General features: G+C 33.6%; 1 protein-coding gene across 9 annotated transcripts in view; it reads right to left on the bottom strand.

The window, feature by feature from the left end:
- The window catches only part of RYR3 (ryanodine receptor 3), a 248,358-nt gene that overhangs the window by 144,138 nt on the left and 83,025 nt on the right, over positions 1 to 21,195 (bottom strand). For all 9 annotated transcript variants that reach the window (XM_080395875.1, XM_080395881.1, XM_080395877.1 and 6 more), the window contains 8 exons: positions 17,071 to 17,244; positions 13,227 to 13,348; positions 9,542 to 9,710; positions 8,356 to 8,491; positions 6,631 to 6,726; positions 5,815 to 5,933; positions 3,208 to 3,341; positions 2,312 to 2,553 (listed from right to left, as the gene is read on the bottom strand). In XM_080395875.1, coding sequence (XP_080252001.1) covers positions 2,312 to 2,553; positions 3,208 to 3,341; positions 5,815 to 5,933; positions 6,631 to 6,726; positions 8,356 to 8,491; positions 9,542 to 9,710; positions 13,227 to 13,348; positions 17,071 to 17,244 — 1,192 coding nt within the window. The remainder of the gene's footprint in view (positions 1 to 2,311; positions 2,554 to 3,207; positions 3,342 to 5,814; positions 5,934 to 6,630; positions 6,727 to 8,355; positions 8,492 to 9,541; positions 9,711 to 13,226; positions 13,349 to 17,070; positions 17,245 to 21,195) is intronic.

Here is a 21,195-nt window from a genome sequence, read left to right as displayed (position 1 = left end):
TGTATATGGCATTTCAAGGCACTAAGAATTATGGGGAAATTAATGATTTTGCCTACATGCCTTCAATAGTGTACAGTAAATAAAGCACAAGGCACAAACTGAACAAAATAGAAAATATCCATTGTTTACTATGTATGCAAGGAGATCTGGAAGGAAAAATAACATGCTACTTCATAATTAAAGACTGTACACACAAGGACTGAAATAGAGTCCGTTTTTTTCCTCAAACTTCTGAATGATCATGGACAGCTACATACTCAAGAAACAAAACAGTTAAATTAAGAAAGATCTATAGAGTGTGCTGATAATGATTTTTTTTCTAAGTCTTTTGAACAAATGTAAAAGCTAAATTCCTGGCGAGACATATTGTTACACAATATCCTTTACAACAAAATGTTACATTCGCAACTCAAGGTTTGAACACTTCAGAGAAAAGGTGGCAGGAATTGTCTAACGTTGGAAAAAAATATCCACATCTGATTCCAGAAAAGAAACTCCGTTTTCAATTCAATTCTACCTTGAAGCCTAGTCAATTCTATCTTGAGACCTAGTCAATAACATTAGTTCTCAAATACTTTATGATTAACAAAGGTATAAGGCAGAGAAAATACAATGTTGGACCATATTAAAATGACATTAATAAAAGGTGATCTTCCAGTTTCATCTATATTCTTAACAAAATCTTCTATATGGATGAAAGACCTTTACCAATTAAGATAGACTGATACACATTTTAGGTAGAAAACCTAATTGCCAGAGCTCTGTGTTAAATATTTACGTAAACAGAATACATATGTAAAAATCTTCTAGAAATTTTAGCAACTGTTTTGCTTCCTACTGTTTTTCTTTCTCCTTCCATTACTTATTGATAATTTGATTAACGACGTTACGAAGATAGCAGATGAAGGAATTAGTTGTATGTCCTTAATTACATAAGTATTTTCTTATTTTATAGCCTTGTGCATTACTTCCTCTCTGAAACGTTCCTTATTTAAAGAGCATGCAGAAACTTCAAGAAAGCAAAAAACAGCCATCAGGATTTCCTGTGCTGCCATTTGAATCTTACAAATAGGCAGCAGCACTTTGCTGGTTGTTTCTATAGGAACTTACACTGACATGGTCAAAAAGTACTCTGCTATGACAAACCTGTTGGTTTACATAAAGTTTATCCTAGTTCCCTTTCCCTGGATATATTGGGGAAGGGATAATCACACAAAAACCCAGGAGCCTTGCTCATAGCTCCAACACCACTTTCCAGCTAACTACATGCCCCAGAGGGCTCTCACTAATCCCTCCAAAGCATCCTAATCAGATTCTTCTGTTGTCTCCTTTTTCCTCAGGGGGTTATTTACAACACACTCATTATTAGAAAAATTATTTGAACTGCAACATTTCAGCTGAGTCCTCCTGTGAACTCCTTTTACTCTTCTAGAGCTCTTACTCAAATCTTCCCAACTGCATAGGCAGTGACTTCCACTTCCACTCAGCCCACTAATATCTTCAATTCTCTTGAACAAAGAATGGCTAATAAACCCACAAGTTTACCATCACTGATCCTTAAGTTACCACAAAATATGCATTTGCTGGCATCCATTAACTCCCATTCACATACACATGCAGTACCACTTCACTGCAGTACTGAGTCTCATAAATTGCTACACACTTAAGTGGCACTCCTAGAAAAACTATTTTTTTCCACTAAGTCTACTTTAAATACTAATATGAAAACTATTTTTTCAAACAGCATAGCAACTACAGGTTTTCAGTTTGAGATTCCAGCGCAGACATTTGTGTTTAAAAATAACCAAAGTTGGTAGAAGTGTAGCAATTCTTATTTCTAATTGCCAAAATTACCTTTCATGAAAGTATTTATCAAAATTTAAATTCAATTTATTAAATCTATCAATAGATGTGAGGATAATAATGTCATTTTGCTTCAACTGTAGATACAAAGTGAAAGAATAATGCAAATGTAGATCCATGTACAATTAATTTGTCTGAGATCAATACATCCATTGATTTTGAACAGACAGACAAGTCACTATTGGTCTAAATCTGGAAAATGCCATTTTTTGATCAAAAACATGAAAATAGACGCTATCTGCTAAAAAGCCTAACTGGTATAATTCAATATTGACTAAAATCTCAGACAAGAAGTCTGACCTGAAATTCCAAACAACTTCATGGTATCCTGGAGTTCTGAATGTAGCTTATTATAAAATAGCATGCTATATACACACAGTTACTCAAAGTAAAGGCAGGTAACTCCTAAAGGTAGGTAAGAAAAAGTGAAAATGAACAGAGTACTTACCAGACCACAGATGAAGGCCATCAAAACCATAAGAGTACAGGTCATCACCAACACCATTGCCTCCCCATCCTTCTCCACCTCCAGGATAGGGGGCATAACCTGAAGTAGAGGCCCACCCAACTCGTAAATGGGTGGGTTCTGCCGTCAAGAATGGATCAACCTGATCAATTATTAACTCAAAGTACCACTTCTTGTATTGTGCAGAACCCTCGGCAACACCTAGGAATATGTTTGGCCTTATGCTAAGAAAGAAAATGTAAGCCAGTTAGTATAAACATAAAATGCGACATATGAATTATATTGCTCTACAATAATCAAATTTTCTTTGCAAGTATGGTAAGAGTGTAGATGTCCACATTTCATTTATAATATTTAAAATAGCAACTCATTTTATGACTTTATAAAGCTGCTGTAGAATCATCTTCCATGGTATAGGTTCCATGCTTTGAAAAACTTAATAGTCAAAAGAGGAATAACAAGATCATTTCTTAAAATAAAAAAAAAAAACCAAACAAACAGGAGTGAGGCTTCCAGGAAGTCAAATCCCTCTTAAAACACACAAGTACTTCCCAGTATGTTTTACATACTCCATAATAATTATTAGGGAAAGCCATGCTCTGTTTTGAATGAGGAACAAGCAACTTCCATCTTTTCATTTCAGAACAGATCTTACTATTAATTAGTAATTTCTGTTTCTGCACAGTTTCTGTTACAAATGCTGTATTGTTAACAAAAATGGGTTTTTCAGAATTTAACACAGAAACACTTCCTAAAGTGTGTGTTTCAATATTGAAAGCTGTGGAACATCTCTTAGGTTACAGTACTCTCGCCAATCAATTATTAAAGACATGCAAGTTCCATTTCTTCTAATATATCAATAACACATGTCACTATACCTTGTCACATCATTAATCAAACGTGTTTGCAAGAGTAAGTCTCTTCTAGGCAGTAGATTGTCACAGATCAAATTTTGATTGGCACGAACTGCAACTCCGTTACAGACACAGAGAGAGCAAAGCACATCGAGTACCTTAAAAAAGAAAAAAAAAAATCAGAAGAAATTTGGGTAAAGGCAGCTGCATATACTATTATTCAGTTGTTAGCTTAAATTACATTCAGAATAGACCTAATGGAAGGAATGTAATACACATTACGATTACTGTTTTCTAAATACTTTTCACATATATGGACCACGTGTAGTCTGTACTACTGATAGAGGGTATCAAACATGGAACACAAGTTCAGAACACTGGGTTTGCAAAATGCATCCAAAAAATCTTCCTTTGAGATCTTATTCTCATTTTGATTAGAAAAAAGCAAAGCTACAACAGCTATATGGCAACTCTTTAATTTTTTTTACATTAAATCTTAATAAAAATCTGAAATGTAAAATAAAATTATTTGAGAAATTACTGCAGCTCAAATACCATTCTGAACAAAATTAGTGGACAATTCTCAGCTGTAATTCTCAGACTGCTTATGAATCTGTTCTGAAAGCATGTTTTCAATATAAGAAGTAATCCATTTATTTTTTAAATGAAAAACAAGAACTCATTATAAAGCGAAAGAGAGTTTCAGGAAGATTTTATTCTAAAATTTCAGCTTGCCTTTTTTTTTTTTTTTTTTTTTTTTTTTTGGTAACGGTCTGAAAAGTGAAAGAGATTGACATAATTCTCCCATGGATTACCAGAGCAAAAGATTTTGGAAGAGAGACCACAGTAACATGGTGTTGTTTAATGCTGAGGGACAGAGCTGCACACTTTTGCAAAAAACCATAAAAGCTTAAAGATGCACTGGAGCTTTGACAAGCAATCATTGAGCAATGAGCCCAAATGGCGTAGACTCTTACACACCATGTCCAAAACAAAGAACCATCTTCACAGTTGATTAACATTTTGGAAACTATTGTACAATGCAAGGAGCAGCAGAACGGAACATCTATTCTAGCCACCAAGTTCTCTGCCTAATGGATTAGCACAAATCCACCCTCAACAGCAGTTTAATATACTGTGAACTTTGCTGTGTCCCACCCCATGCATTTTCCTTTCCACCACCTCTGTTACTGGGCAGAAAACACAGCAGAAGAATAGAGGTAGTAACTTAAATAACCACAGAAACTCTGACCAGTACTCAGCTGTAAAGTGTCTTAATAACATTAATGATTAACGATTAACAATAACTCAGGATTTACATATAAACTGTTTACATAATCTCTGTGTACTCACTGACCATATTTCTGACACAATGTTTTTCATTTTTTAAAAAAAATCATTCAAATCATAATTTCCAGGACAATTTTCATTGATAATATTACTGTTTCTCATTTCCTAAATCACAACAGAATTTTTAATTTAGTGGGAGAACAAGGCATACTGTTTCCAGAGCATCAAATAAATTCATTACTTCACATTATTTCATTAATTACTGATATTTAGTCAAAAACATTACAAATGGAAATCCATAAAGCTGTTACACAGTAATTCTTCTCCTGTATACAATAAATACTTTCCTTTACTGCTTTAAATTCTCACTATGAGGTGAGATTAAGATGCCCTGGCTGAAAATCTCTCTTTGCAGGTAACCACCACAATAATCTTGCTAGCAGCTAAAAATAGTAAACTAAACTTACAACTGTAATTTCAACCTTTTTCTTATGCCTGCTTTTATCAGCTCATACTCCTTAACCATGCTTAAAAATAGTTCTCTCCTTCTCCATAACTGCAGTTGTTTAGGTTGTCCATATTACCTTCTGTAAATCAGTAATTTCAGCTTATTAAAACTTTCTTTGATCTTCCTCCAGGTTATCAGTCTTTCAAATAAAAATTTAATTGAGTAAGGAAACTCACATCAGAAAATCACACATAAAACTATATTCTCCTCTGTGTTGTGATGTCATCCTGATCGCAGCCAGAAACTGTTTTCACCTTCTTCTGTCATAATAAATTGCACATTGATGTCTAAATTAATTTCCACCATTACTTCTTCTGGTATAACTCAGGGTTTTTTTCTTTCTTCTGAACACCTGTGTTTTCAGATATTTGGATTATTTTTCTGACTTCTCATTTTACTTTGCTCTTTTCTGCTACTGATAATAATAATAACTCAAGTTAGGAATAACTTTGAAGAATTTAATTCTTTCTTTCTGCGGATACAACAATGGTAGTTCACTGCTTCTGCAGAGCCCTGCCTCACAAGCAAGCTACTCTGTCCATGTGCTTACTATGATCAGAATGCTTCGTTTTCTCAACACAACCAAAGTTCTGACTGGTTATCAATATTTTTTGACTATTTGCTTTTCATACATATTTTCTGTATTTGAAACTGAACAGCAACTATATGTCACACTTCTTTTATCTCAACAAAGCAATTTTGCAAATGTACTTCAAGGTTATTTTATTCATTAAAAGGCACTAGAATCCCATATTTCCATGTAAGCATTTCTCCGTTTTTCTTTCAAAATTACTGTAAGATTATCAATATATCCTTAGATTTCCAAAACATACCTTGTAATTGCGTCCATGTTTATCCAACAATGAAATAATGGATTTGATATGCTCCTCAGCTATTAAATTTAAAGCTTCTGGGCTTTCAATCAAGATGCAGTGCAACACTTCCAAAATACCTGTATGAAGGCCACAGAAATAATGCTGTCATTAAATCACCTGCACAACTGAACACAATCTAAAAGCTCAGTAAATAACAAAATATTTTAGAGATGCAATATTTTTTCCAGTATAAAAAGAGAATGAGAACACTTTTAAAGAGTATTGATACGACTACGATTTGAACTACACTATACATAAATGCATTACTAAGCTGTTAATTTCTATTTGCTTTTGAAAATGGCCACAATTTTAAAACCATTTCAGAAAAATGCAAGTTTAGCTCCTTTTCAGGGAGAGAGATATAAAGGTTTTGGCAAGGAGTGTTGAACATACCATAATGAAAAAAAAGTATATATATACACACACATGTTATTTGTACTTGTGCCCACAAATAACTCTGGTGTTACTCAATAGCAATCGGACAGCAGTCTTGATACTGTTTGACCAAATCCATTAATTCACTGAAGTCACATTCAACATTCATTGGACCTGGTATTGCACATACCAAGTGTATGGAAACAAAAAATGCCAAAAAAATGATTGTTTAAATGTAATACTTTGCTCAATTAAAAAAAAAAAAAACCCACAAAAAAACAGTGTATTTGTTTTCTAATTCATGCTGTTTTCAAGGAAAACTGCTCTGACATTTATAATTTGAGACAGCTGTGTGTAGTGTATTGATAGCTAATTTACATTTATGAAAGTGAGTCTCACCTGAGGAAGATTCTAATCTGTCCAATTTACTTATTAGCCAATCAAGATTACTGGAAAACTGGGTACAATTATTTCTGTTGCCACGAATGAGAGCAGCTGGAAAAAAACGCAGAAGGTATAATTTTGTAATAGGAGATTTCTGTTTTAAATCACCAATGTTAATCATACATATTTTAATACAGTTGTTATAACAACTTCCCAACATAATAAATAAACAAATCCTAAATACACATATGTTACAGTAATAAAGAATTAAGATTTTCATTAATTTGAGTATCAGCAACGGACAATTTCTAAAGGGCATGTAGTTTTTGAAGTTGACAGGGGTCTAATGGATAATCAAGAATTTCAGCAGAAAATAGGTTTTATTTATGTTTTATTTTATTGTTAAATTTAATTAGAAATTATCTATCACTTGTTTGATGCAAATGTCAAGCACTGCCATGATCAAGAGGCTATAATGCCTCTTCTTCTATCTGATCCTACCAATGAGTGGGAGGATCATATGCAGAAGTTTAAGCTCAAGTGCAGGCTGGGTGTACTGCTCTTCATTAAACTTTACTTATATGCATTTTTTTTGATCTCTGATTAAAACATGTTATAGATTGGATAGTTTTTAGTCTTCAGCAGTGCAGAACACAATGTTATTTGACCACACTTTGAAATTTAATCAGCATTCAAGCATTTCAAGCCATACTGCTTTTTTTCCTTCTTGAAGTTATTACTGACCATAGAAAAACAAACAAGCAGCCTTTTTTATACAATTGTCAAGGATTTTTTATTATGAAGTATTAACTTAATATTTATTATATCACAATAATTGCATTCAAGATATACCTGCAGAAGAAAATCATGACAAAATCTGAGAAAGTCTACATAGCACTGAAGAAGTTTCTTTCATCCTACTTTTGTTTAAACTCATAAGATTGTGGTAAAATACAGGCAACGGTATCTCATTACTTTTTAAAGGAATGAGAAGGCTTCACTGGAAATACCTGCCTGTCTTTGATATGTGAATAACATCATGCTTCAAAGCACTCCCCCTCATTGGTTTTATACTTGTCCTAACTCATGACTTGCGTATTTTACTATGGTTTGGGACTAACTTTCTTTGTTATGGAAGTAGAATGTATTTTAACTCCACCAGAAGACAAAGTTCTCCTATAAAAGGAATTACAGAACTCAGGCAACATATTAGTGACTTAAAGAAATACACATATATATATTTTGGCCTTACAATGCAGAAGCAAAGCATTGCACTGAAATTGAAAAAAAAAAAATTAATTTCTGTTTTATATATTATTTTAATTAACATTTAACTCTAAGTCTCAAATTACAAACATGGACTCAGTAGACCTACAAGTTCTGACTATTGCTTTTGGGCTTCTCTTCAACTTCATATATAAAGACTGTTTTCTAGTTTTTTAATTTTTAAAATAATAATTCACACCTATTTGCATACCACAGGTACATTTAAATAATAATAAAAAATGCATTTGGCATGCTGCACCAGTCTTTTTCCTAGCTGAGATTTCTTTTTCTGCTGCTTCGTTGCTCCGTACACTGTCCTCTATAATAAATATCAGTAAGTATATTGAAGAAATCATGTAATTTACATGATAGAATGAATAACACACAAAGTATTCTTTGGTGGTGAAGCAGCAAGCAGAATATAAAGAATACACATCCTGTATTTTTACATAAGTAGATCATTGAAGAACTTACCTAATAATTTATAAAGGAGATTCAAAATTTCTTTCCATGCTGAGCCAAGTTCTTCTCTTGCAATTCCTGCAAAATGAGCTGCGCTGTTGTAGTCATTCAAGCGATCAATGCAATTCAAAACCAGTGCCAGCATTCCCTAAATGCATAAGACAGAGAGGAAAGCAAACTGTACATGAAAAAGCATTTGTTGTTTTCCTTTTAAAAGATTATTTCTTGTACACATTCAAAAGTTGCAACATCTTTGAATAAAAAAAAACCCAAACTATTATGCTTACTAGATCTGAATATGTATTTTTCTGTATCAGAAGCATCCATTTAAGAGAATGATTCTCCACTGTTTCTTACTCATTAAGTATATAAAACATAAGGAATAAACAAAGCTGACAATAAAGGCATTTATAATTTTTGTTAATACTCTTTTTTTACATAAAATCTTCCTTGCATAGAAAAAAGCCCCACACTTCAAATTTATATACAAATGAACTTCTGTTGAATAGAAAAAGGTGGAAATTTTACTATCCAGTAATATCTGTAAAACAAACAAGTTCAAATACCGGAATAGATGCTTATCTTCAGTTTGATTGGAGACTAAAATTGTATTGAAAACCTGTAAGCAGTCCAAACTTGTCTAAAAACATAGTGAAATATATTTCCTATTTATACAGAAGTGTATTAATTCCATTTTCAGAAAAGAACAATTCTACAGTCATGTAATACATATCCTTCTCTAAAACTAGCATTCTTCCAGTTTCTAGAGATAAAAAGGTCCTGTTTCACACCCTGGTGACAGGAAAGATATCAGAAATAACATTAACATTGATCCAAGTTTTGTTATTCATTTGGGGTATCCAGAATGTATAACTTCATAGAGAGAAAACAGATTTGTTTCTTTAAAAAAAGAATAATTTCTTTTAAAAAATGACGTCTGTTTAAAGATGCTGAGAAGTATTAGGACTGAATTTTATAAGAAAGAGCTTGTGGCCTGTGATTAAGTGTGGAAGTGAAAAATACCTAAGAGCAATTTATCATGTGGCATTACAGCCTATATCTATATCCATATATATCAGGTACAGAACTTTACATTATAAATCATATGCATGCATCTATATGCCAATATTTATGTTCTCAATGTTTGTGACACAATACACCTAAAATTTAAGTAGTGCAACAATTCCTCTCTCTGTACCTCTTCTTTGAATAGATTTTGTCTGTTTTTGAGTGACCGAAGCTTGCTTTGCTTATCTTCATGTTCCAAGTCTTCTTCAGGAAGCTGGAAGTAAATAATAAGGTCTTGCAGAGTCTGAGCCATCTCCTCAATAGGCAGGGCAGTGGGTGACAGTGTTCTGTTGTTTCCACTACAGAAAACAACAAGAAAGTCTGGCAGCATTATTCATTTTCTCCGCTGAAATTTACAGTATTACGTAGCAGCCTATTTTCTGTTGGTATCTAAATCAAGTTGTGCTATACATATGGTATATGTATATGAGCAACAGCTAATGTGAATTATAAATCATTCAAACATATTGTTTGGAAGTCCAGATGTCAGGGCTTCCTGAAGCGGAATCATGTTCCCCTTTCTGTGCTGATGTAAAGAGGGAGAGTGATTAAAAACACTTAAAAAATGATCAGAAGAAACAGTATAAGTCAGCAAAAAGTTGAAACTGAGATGAAAGATGTACTGAAGTCCTTTCTTACAGTAAATGATTTTGTTCAGATACTTTAAATCCTGTTAATGATACAGCCATAATGTGCAGATGGACTAAAACAGTAGTAATTATTGAGGTTGTACACCCTCAGTCTTCAAGGTAAAGGCCACAAAAATATCAGGAATCCTAACCATTAATTAGGTCTTCTGTATCAACTTTATATAGGAAATAAAGAAGGGTGGGATTTAAAAATACAAACAAGGAATCTCAGTTGTCAGTATAATAGTGTCTCTTTCCTGTTCCAGCATTTGCTCAATCTTGGGTGACAACCTAATTTTTCCAGGTCTGACTCACTTTTATAAACATAGTATAATCTATGAGTAGCCGACTGCTAGCAGAGGTGGCTCTGTTTTTTCTATCCTCAGCACAAGAAATACAAGGGGTTGTTCAGCCTGGAGAAGAGAAGGCTCTGGTGAGACCTTAGAGCAGCCTTCCAGTACCTAAAAAGGCCTACAAGAAAGCTGGAGAGGGACGTTTTAAAAGGGCATGTAGCGATGGGACAAGGGGGAATGGCTTTAAACTGCGGGTAGCTTTACATTAGATGTAAGAAAGAAATTCTTCACTGTGAGGGTGGTGAGGCACTGGCACAGGTTGCCCAGAGAAGCTGTAGATGTCCCATCCCTGAAGTGTTCAAAGCCAGGCTGGATGGAGCTTTGAGCAACCTTGGAACTGGATGATCTTTAAGGCCCCTTCCAATCCAAACCATTCTATGATTCCCTTGTGATATTGAAGAAGTAATGTTTTAAATACAGTCTCATATGGTGGTTTCTGTGGAAATAAACTTAATTCTAAACTCATTTTTCTTCATTTTTTCATCTATTAGGCATTAATATGAGGATGAGCACTTTATCATCATAATTAAAACTTCTGCCAAGCACTATGAAAAATAGTTTCTTCAGTACTACATTCATTCTTACCAATCTAATTGTGTACTTACACATTGATCTCAGCAATTATAAATGAATATGCATTGACCCAGGATTATATTTTACCCTAAAAACCTTCAGACAAAAACATATTGTATGGAAGAGCTATACTGAAGGAAACATGGAACTTTCACTGAACTGAAGATCTTTGTCTTGCTGCTTGTTAAAGAGCTATTAACATGTAAGTTTAGTAATGCAAGATAAATGTCATGAACAATTTACTCTAAAGAATGAGGGAAGGGGAACAAAAGTAACAAAAGAAATAGTATAATAAAATTATACTTTAAAATATTTTAGTTAAGGTATTATCCAAAAAGTCAAGTACAACCACATATGTAAGACAGTTTTCATACTTTTCTTCACTATCCGAATACTAAAGCCCTCATCAGAACAATCCGTTTCCAACTATTTCTGTGTAGTCTCAAACTTATTGGTAACTAAGGTCTGTCAAAATTAAGCTACACCAGTAAGTGACAGAAAACATTCTGAACAGTTTTGTACAAATTGACAAGCCAGATGATAATGCAGTAAATTAAGCCTTTTTAAGCACAACATATACTTCAAGATGACAGTAAAAATTTAAGCTGGAGTGAGTGCACTAATATGATGAAAGCAAGCCAATTTTTAATTCAGAAAATCTATTCCATAAAACATTGTTTACATACAGGCATGATTCCACAAAAGAAAACTAGGGATGAAATGTGATAACTATGGTATCTTTTCATGCTCGTTTTGTCAATGGTTCATTAAGATTCAACATGTCCTGAGGATGCAAAGGCTCTTCAGTCATCAACACACAAATTTAGATAAACCGCTTTAAATTATATTCATGTCCAACACATTTGTTCTGCTATTGCCCTAGACTATTTTTCCATTAAAAGAAAGGTATTGTGTTGACACGTGTAGCAAGGATATTAGGCAAGTACTTAATAAGTACAGCTCTCTAGATAACTGTCTCCATAAATCAAGATTATGACAGAGCAAATCTGGTGTCATATTAAATTGTTTAAATTCCCTGAGTTTTTCTACTAGCTTTTGTAGTACTGACTCCATGCTAAGGGTACTCATATATTGGATGCTTCACAATGCCCAGGTGTCCAAGGGCTTTGGTGTCTGGATCTGCGGATATAGCCATCACTGTTTCCACATCAGTTTTTGAGTTCTATTATACAGTTAGTGGATAATTCTTACTGAGATATAATTGCTAACTGTGTTGCCCTCTAGTACAACAAAGATTCGGAAGATAAATACTACTCAGAAGGTAATTCTATTGATTCTAGTCTAAAATCTTAGAATCACAACTTGAATTATTACTTAAAATCAGACATAGTCACTGTGTCTCTGCTGATATGATGTTACTGAATACCCATAAACCCATTCCACTGCAAATAAACATGTTGGTTTAAAGAGGAGATTTAGGAATCTCACATAAAATTTAACCAAGAGAGAGAGGTTAAGAAGTTATTCCTTTTGCCTTCTCAGCTGACAGTTAGCCTTCTACAATAATCATGACTGCATATAATCTGTTACACAGCACACAGTTCACCAGAAAAATCTGCCTCTCCTCTGATCTTTAAATCTTCCAGATATGATCAGAGGGGTAAGACAGAAGCAGGAGGATCAACAGGATGGGTGATTAAAAGGTACAGGCAAAATGTTTCAGCCCAGATTTTGAAGGCAATAAATTTCCATTCTCCTCCCAGACATCTTTTTACTTCCTTCTACTGTTTATTTGCATGGACGGGGCTACTATGGTTTCCCATCATAGCTTTGATCTGAACAGTCTTAGGCATCAATATTCCTTTCAGTCAGTCTGAAACTTGAATAGAGTTAGGGATAATATTTGGTCTACCAAGAAAAATAGAAAAATAAGAATCCTTTTATGAATATAATGAAGTTCTAGCTACTGTAGAATAGTTACTAATGGAGTTACACTAAGATCATTTAGCATATTTTCTTCAACCTGAATTATAATCCTATTTGCTTCTGGCTTCAAGGTACTAGATTTCACATAAATAATCTTTTTATTTCATCTATTTATAGCATTACTTCATCTTTTAATAGCATTACTTACCAAAATTACAAAATGAAGTCAGTAAAAATATATTGCTAATAGCTTCTAAATACAAATACTAGAAAGCAGGGAATAAGGATTCTGTTAGAGAAATTCTTCTCATTTCAGAACAGTTCAAAAATCAAGCAAACAAAAAATGATTGTATGTAAGGTGGTAACAACTACCTTATAAACTGGCTGAATAAGCTTGTAGTATTGCGAATGATCCGAGCAGCCTGGGATTCCTCATGCTGACATCTTTGTATGGTCAGACCATCATCCATATGGCCTTCTTGGTGTAATATAACCTATTGAAAGTCAGTAATGTAAATATCACAATGATTACTTTAAAAGCCTTTGTGCTTTTCAATATTTTGTAACTTGTTTCATTATTGCATTGAAAACAGTAATTGCATATACTGAGCTACTATTTGTTAATCACTTTATCTGAACACCTGTTTACTAATTAATTACAAATTTTTCAGTCTCACACAAAAGTTATTTAAAGAAGACATTTTAATGTACCTTTATTCTCCTGCAGTTCATGAAACATATACACTTATCAAATATTTTCCAACTGAAACAAAAAATGTCATTCTTTCTGTATTCTGGCTGTCAGGGAAGGAGGATATTCACTTTCTTAAGTATCATTTACTACGCACTCACACATGAAAAGACTACTGACAAGTATCAGGATGAGTTACAAAACAAAAAAAATGACAATGCAGCTAAAGGGGTAACAACATTTGTGAGTAAATTCTGACTCATTTAACTATTTTTTACACATTATGTTGGATTATTAACAGAAACAGATGTGAACATCATATGAACTTCAAGCAATAACAGAGATCCCTTGGTAGATTTTTAATTTTCCCCTTTAAATAAGTACCCAATTTCTCAAAAAGCAAGCATAATTTTTGGGTACAACAAAAACAAGTCTTGATCAGTTTGAGATAGTAAAATCCTCCAGCACTTGTGTAAGAATTAAATGCTAGTTATCCTGCTTCTTTGCTCACGAGTAACTTACCAAATGCTCCACTGAAAAATGTAATTTTTTAGCTCTGAGATAGTAAAAATTTGCTCCCTAACTTTCCAGTTAGCTGGGTAACTATTCAGTGCCTTCAGAATTAACAAAGAAACTAATAATGTTATACAAGGGGTTACTGCCACAAATGGGAAGGTTATTTACTAACACCTTTTTGTACATAACTGGTATATAGTTACACCGGAAAGTGATGGGTTTTTATATTTGGCAGGCTCCAAAGTACACATGCACTCTGTTCCAGAGTGCTGAGGAAGTGTTTTTAGAAAAGTCAAACATCACCTTATGAGTTTATCTAGACCCCAGAATCCATGGAAAGGTGTTGAAGAAAACTAGAAAGATATTTTTGAATGAGAATATTGATAATATTATCTTAAAGCAGACTAGTTTAGATATTGGTCATTCCTCTTTGTTCAAGTACTTCTTTATGTAGAGTCACACTGTGGGTGACTGTTAGCTTAAATATCACTGCTTCCATAAAGAAGAGTCCTGGGGTCTCTTAACCAAACAATAACTAAAGAACTGTTCTTCCCATCACAAAACTAGTAAGAAAACATTTGACGATCAGATAATATTTCCTCAGGTCACTGCATGTAGCTCCAGATTTTGGAGCTACAGGAATGCTACAGGAAATAAAAAAAATTGATAAATAGGATATTAATGCTGCCATTCCTTGCAACGTAATTGCACCTTCACCTCTGTGAGGTAGATATGCACTCTTCTCCCTAAGTATGGAAAAGATGAGGGAAGAGAGAAGTCTTTTAGAAGGATCTAATCTTCCCTGTTTTCTCTGACCAAAAAAACCTCACCTCAAAACCTCAACTAAAATCATCCAAAAACACTCAACAACAGGAAAGTGCTATTTAGAACTCCACTAAGCAGATCATGGCCAGAAGCATCCAGCACTGCCTACTCCAGCTCCTCAGATAAACCACTTCCCTGTGTATAAAGGGGAATTTGGCACTGCCTTGCATGTTGAGGTACAACAGAGCGTTGGTTTTGATGAACACCCTGAGCAATGGTTCCCAGAACGTGAATCCACATGTAGTATACGTTTCACTGAGCTCTAGCATTCTGGAACTCTGCAGTTCATAGCTGGCATAGATGGCAAAGAAGCAAGCTCTCAAACTGAAAAGACAGGCATCCATCATTCATGTGGGATGGTGCAGGGATGCTGAATAGAATTTTGATGTAAACACCATCACTACCTGGCAAAGTCTTGAACTCTTGCTTACCAAGATATCAGAGAGAGATACAACAGATAAAAATTCTGGCAGAAATCATGCAACAGAAGCCTCATAAATTATGCCTTTTTGTGTTTTGTCTCTTGCAAAGACAGCATGATAACTAGATACTAGAAACTACACCAAAGCCAAACAATGGAAATTTTTACTTGGCATTTAGAATTTTTTAACAGAACTAATTCCATAGTTGTCTTCTCCTTTCTACAGGTTTGCAGCAACTATCAGTGATAAAAGCTAGGTGATGTGAAAAAACCACCCTTTGCCTCTTGCAAACATAAGCTATTTCTCAAGCCTCCTAAAGCTACTGAAGCATGTTACAAAAAGTGCTCAAGAAGGATTACAGTGACTAAAAGGGAAAAGTCTCCTGAGAAAATGATGGTGGAGGATGCATATAAAGCTATAAATTCACTTTCACTTTACAAAATAAATTTGATATGAAATTTAAAGCGATGTATATATCTAAACTTGCTTACAAAACTATAGTCTAATACTGCATTTTGCAGAGGATGTGTTTCTTGCCTCCAGAGGAATATCAATTACAGGAAGTGAGAATGTTTGGGTTTGTTTGAAGGCACTTAACAGGAGAGAATTCCCCAGGTTAAGGGGACAACAACAGATCTGGACTCTCTGAATGTGAATGATACAGTTTGAAAGGAGAATAAATCTGACAGGCAGTCATGGAAGTTCCTTTAGTCCCTTGCAGCTGAGCAAAAGACTCGGAAAAAAACCAACCTACTTTTCACAGGAAGCTATTGCAAAATTCTTTATTGAATACAGAGGAAGAATCTGCATATTGACTCTTCAAGAAGTAAAACTGGACCCTCTGAGTAAACAGAGTCCCATAGCCAATGCTGGCATGGGAAAGGAAGAGGCCATCATTGTGTGATTAAAACCCTTATCAAGAAAATACTGAATGACTAGCATACAAAGAAGAATTTCTCTGACCAGCCAGGTTGCTGAGAAGTGAAGGGGTTGAGTACACATTTTTTTCCTTTTTTTTTGTTCTAATGATAGATTCAAGTTGTAAAAAAATCTATAAATACAAAATCAAAGAATTATTTGGTAATGATGCAGTTATGCGAATCTAGTGCTAAACCCCTTAATTCTGAATGAAATATAAACATAATTTGAAGAGATAACAGGTCATATGCCCCTAATGAAGAATATACTCGTACCCTATAATCAAAAGGCTGAAAGATCTTCATGCCGCACCACAATTACATCTAACATTTTGACCGGAAATTTTTTGTTAATATCCCTTATGAAACTTGAGAAGTTCTTAGGGCCTTCTTAAGTAACAAATTTAATTGCTATTTCATACAATACACTCAATTACAAAAACCTAAAACACCAGTGATGTAAGATAACTTACAAGTTTATACCCTTAAACATTTAAATTTAGATTTTTAAAAAAGTGATTTGACCATTCAGATCAGGTATTTCCATATTTTACTGGAGTGCCAAAAATAAAAACTGAGCCCAAATTATTATTTTCTTCAGGCAAGAAAAACAGCTAAATACATTTTATAGTGGCAAAATTTTTCTTCAGTTAAATAGTTATGTTAATATCCACAGTTGTTACCATTTTTAGAATGAATCATTCATACAATTTTCAATGAAACAGCACAAACCAATTGAACTCACAATTGCCACATTGGTAGAATGGTAAAAAACAGGACAGACAAAAACTGTTATGCAACTAACATTCATTTTACAAGTATTCAAAAAAACCCTCAAACATTACCTTTCTTTTCAAGGGACCTAAACGTGCTGATTTAGCATCTTGTGCCTTGTAAGTCAGCCATAAGGCACTGGCCACATGTTGGACAAAACAGATTGAATCACCATACTTTATTTCTGGGACTCCCATTCCATCAATGTCACGTTTAAGACTGGAATCCTGCTTTTCTTTTAGCTCCTAAGAAGATAAAATAAAAGCTGTCATTTAACCTCTGTACTAGATCAGGATAAACCATTGCATTCTGTATTGAAACACATTCTAACACTGAACAATGTTTATGCTACTTATGTTGTTAAGATGCAGCTAAATTTCATTTCACGTAATTTCTGTTCTATCCAATTAATTAGTCAGATTCCGATTAAAAATAATTTTAAATCTGAAGCATGATTTCAGAAAAAACAAGCAAAATGCATTACCATGTAAAGATATATAACAAAAAAAGTCTTAAATATTCAACCTAACCTAATCAGTAGTTGAGTCACTGATGTAATTGAAGGTTCAGTTTATTAAAGTATGGAGAACTCAAAATTACTAAAATTTTCAAATTTTATCTTAAGTACAAAAAAGAAAACAGAAGTTTTGAAGTTTACTTAAAATACTTTCATGCTAGAGAATTTTTTGCTTATAAATAGTATATACAGTTAAAAACTTTACTTGGAATACTGCTTCTGTATTGCAACAACCAGCAAAGAAGAAAATACTAATTTTTAAAACAAGTACAATTTGGGGTTTACATTTATTTTACTTTTACATTTCTAAGGGTTTTTTTTACATTAATTTTAATTTTCTATTTATCGTCTTTGTAAGAGGAATTGGATCCTTTCAAATTTATTTTAAAGGCATTGCTCGATGCTTGGCTTGAACACCCAGTACAATTTTTAAGCCCAACCTTTTTCTCCTTTAGCCTTCATTCATAAGCAGAGGATTTTAAGTCTCCAGCACAAAAGCCAGTATTTTTTTCTTTAAAATAAAATAGTTTCCCTTTCAAAATTGAATTCAGGAATAAGAACAGAATTATGCAATGAATTCTGTAATAGCAAATTATGGATGCATGTGCATTGTGTGATTACACTAATTCAATTATATCATTTTTGTATGATTTCAAGTGTTGATGGACTTAAGCGTAGATATTTGTTCATTTGTTGCTAAGTAAAAAAAATACATTAAACATTGATACGCGGTTTAAATTATTATATGCATATCAGGTTTTCTTATTTCATTTCAGTTTACTGAATGTTCAACATCTGTGGAGTAAAGAGGAGTTCTGTTTTAACTATGCTAATCTATTTTCATTTATATGGAATTTAGCTGTCACATTTCAACAATAATTTTAGTTGAAACAGATAGCATTATAATGTCAAGATGAAGCAGAATGAAATTACAAGGCATTCCTTGGGGATAACATTACAATATCAAGACTAGGGAAATCATGTCACATCATATTGATGTGGACTGCACTATCCTGTACAGATAAAGATGAACTCTTTCAATACACATTTACAGTGAGGCTATTAAATGAAAAATACAGTAAAACAGCACCATTGCATTAACCATCAGCAATTATTTTGTTTTACAGAGGAACCTGAAGAATAAAAAATTTTTCTCAGTTATTATGTCTGCATCAAGAATCAAGCATCAATGAATATTTCAATGAAAGAAATCATAATGTGGTAACAAGTTATACAAATTAGGTTACTATTTTTGAGAAAAAAAAAAAAGTGTGAAACATCCTTTTTAACAACACTAAGTGTAAAGAAAAACCAAGAATTTTCAAGTTGCAGAAATAAAGCCTTAGAATGATTTTGGGGGACTAAAGGCTGTTCTCACTTTAAGCAATACAGCATAAATTCCTCTTCGTGATGTTTTGCACTTTGTGCTCTGTCCAGTTTCTCTAGGATTTCAGCCAAGTCATTTGATAGCAGTGTGCAAAGAGAGGGTGTATTTTCTAACAGCTGAAAAGTATAGTCAGATGAAGATTATCAGGGCAAGGGAGGGGCGGAAATCTCTTATCTAGATATTCGTACATATGTTAGCAGCAAAATATCCAAACACTTTCTCCTTCAAAATCCTCTGTTCACAACCTATTCTTAGTTTAACACCCTCAGGTCATGAATGAATCAAGTCAAAGAAAACAAATCACATCATGAGTCTGGAAGATGGCAAAGAAAAAAAAAATAACAGTAACAAAAAAATAATTAAAAAAAAAAGGAATGAACAAAGGAACTTGGGGCAAATCTGTCAAAAAAAACAATTTTCACAAGATATTTAATATAATAGAAGGGCAAGATTTAGAAAATGAGAGAATTCAGAGTCATAGATTCCTACGTGATAGAGGGAAGGTAAGGAATGGCAATGTGAACGGGACAAATAAACCCAACTGTCTTTACAATGATTTTTCATCTTGACAAGTCATCTTGAAAAAGCATAGTAGAGAAAAAACCTCTTAGGGGTATGTAAAGCTCTTAAGATGTCTAAGAATGGTAAGACAACTTAATTGCTGTACTCTTATTAAATCTAACCTATGTGAGGTAATTAAAATTGTATCTTTCGGTGTTGCACACTATTAATGCATTAAAAGTACTGCCGTAGCTACCCTAATTTAACAAAAGAAAAAGATAAAAGGTCTACAAATATAAGACCAGAGGACTGATACATTGAGCTTATCTATCTTGCTAGTGGGCTTACTGTACTCTGTACACTTTGCTGTATACATTTCTGCACCCCAGCAGGCAAGAAAAAAAAAAAGGAGTTATTTTAATTCTACCTTCTACTTTCTCCTGCCATGTAAAATAAGTAGAAAATATTGCTTAATACTGTATTTGAAATGCAGTGCCTACTGGGAAACAATAATTGTAAAATATGAACTTACAAATAAATACTTGAACTTTTAGAGATAATTGTAGGTAAAGGACTTTGTAATACCTATCATCTTATTTCAAAAAAGAATTAAACTGTATGATTACTACTAAACTATTACGACATCCTAATGCCACGTTGAGCCCCTAAGATAGCTACATGCTGGCAGTAGTATTAAAACTATATCAAATCCCTCTGCATGAGTCATCTGTGACTTTTGAATGTGTCAGAATGTTACCTATTCAGACTACACCAATAACTTCTTCATTGTCAATTGTATATACCATTATGAAAATAAAATCTCATATACTAATTCTGGGCTACAACAGTTTTTAAATAAACAAATATTTTTAAATATGCTCTTGCTCTTCACTTTGTTTATTCTCCAAGAAATTCATAAGCAGATTCAAGGTTCTGCTCAGCAGAGTATACTGAGCCAAGTACTGTGCTGGAATGAGAACATCCCATTTCAAAACAGGATTCCATCTGCTGTAGGGAAACTGCGGTCTCTGTGGTCACAAGGCATTACAGAACTGTTGCCTTAAAATATAAAGGATGACATTTTAAAGCTTTCTTAAAAGTAAGCCTCATATTAAACTCAACAAAAGGCACAACTTTGGGGGTTTTCCACCTATTTCTGATGCTTATAAGCTTAGTTTGCAGTATTTTGCAGTAAATACATATATTGCTTATGCTGTTTTCATTGATATCAGTACCATAATGTTCTTTAGCATTTTTGTTCACTTTTTCAAAAGCTCCCTTCTATTCTTATTTGTGTAAGGACATATTAATGAAAACTCTAATTTGAATTTTATATTTTTAAATAAATGTTTTGATTTCCAGTGTCACCTAGGAAAAGGCACCAGAACAGTGAAAGTAAATACATTATGAATGCAATCACAGGTTCTGGAAAGGAAGGAACACACAAGACTGCTGAGGTGGTATGTAACAATACTGAGGATGAAGGTGTGCTTTTCCAACAAGAGGGTCTCTGTAACAACTATTGGAAAAATAAGACTTGAAGTCATGTGTTACAGGCTTCTGGGAAGCCTCGGGGATTTGGTATACTCCACATAGCTCTGCTTACTGGCAAAGATAAACTCTTGTTTCCACAAAATCCCTTTTGCTGGCTTCAAACTGGAAAGAATACCTCAATGGAGAAATGTTTTATTTCCTTTTGGATACTCCACAGCAATGTAAAGGCTGGACTGGACTTCCCAAGGTCCTTTCCAATCAGAATTATTCTATGATTCTAAAGGAATGGAGGCCATA

The sequence above is a fragment of the Falco punctatus genome, assembly GCF_963210335.1.
Source record: "Falco punctatus genome assembly, chromosome: 7".
In the NCBI taxonomy this organism is placed as follows: Eukaryota; Metazoa; Chordata; class Aves; order Falconiformes; family Falconidae; genus Falco; species Falco punctatus.
This window is presented reverse-complemented; position numbering and strand designations above follow the sequence as displayed.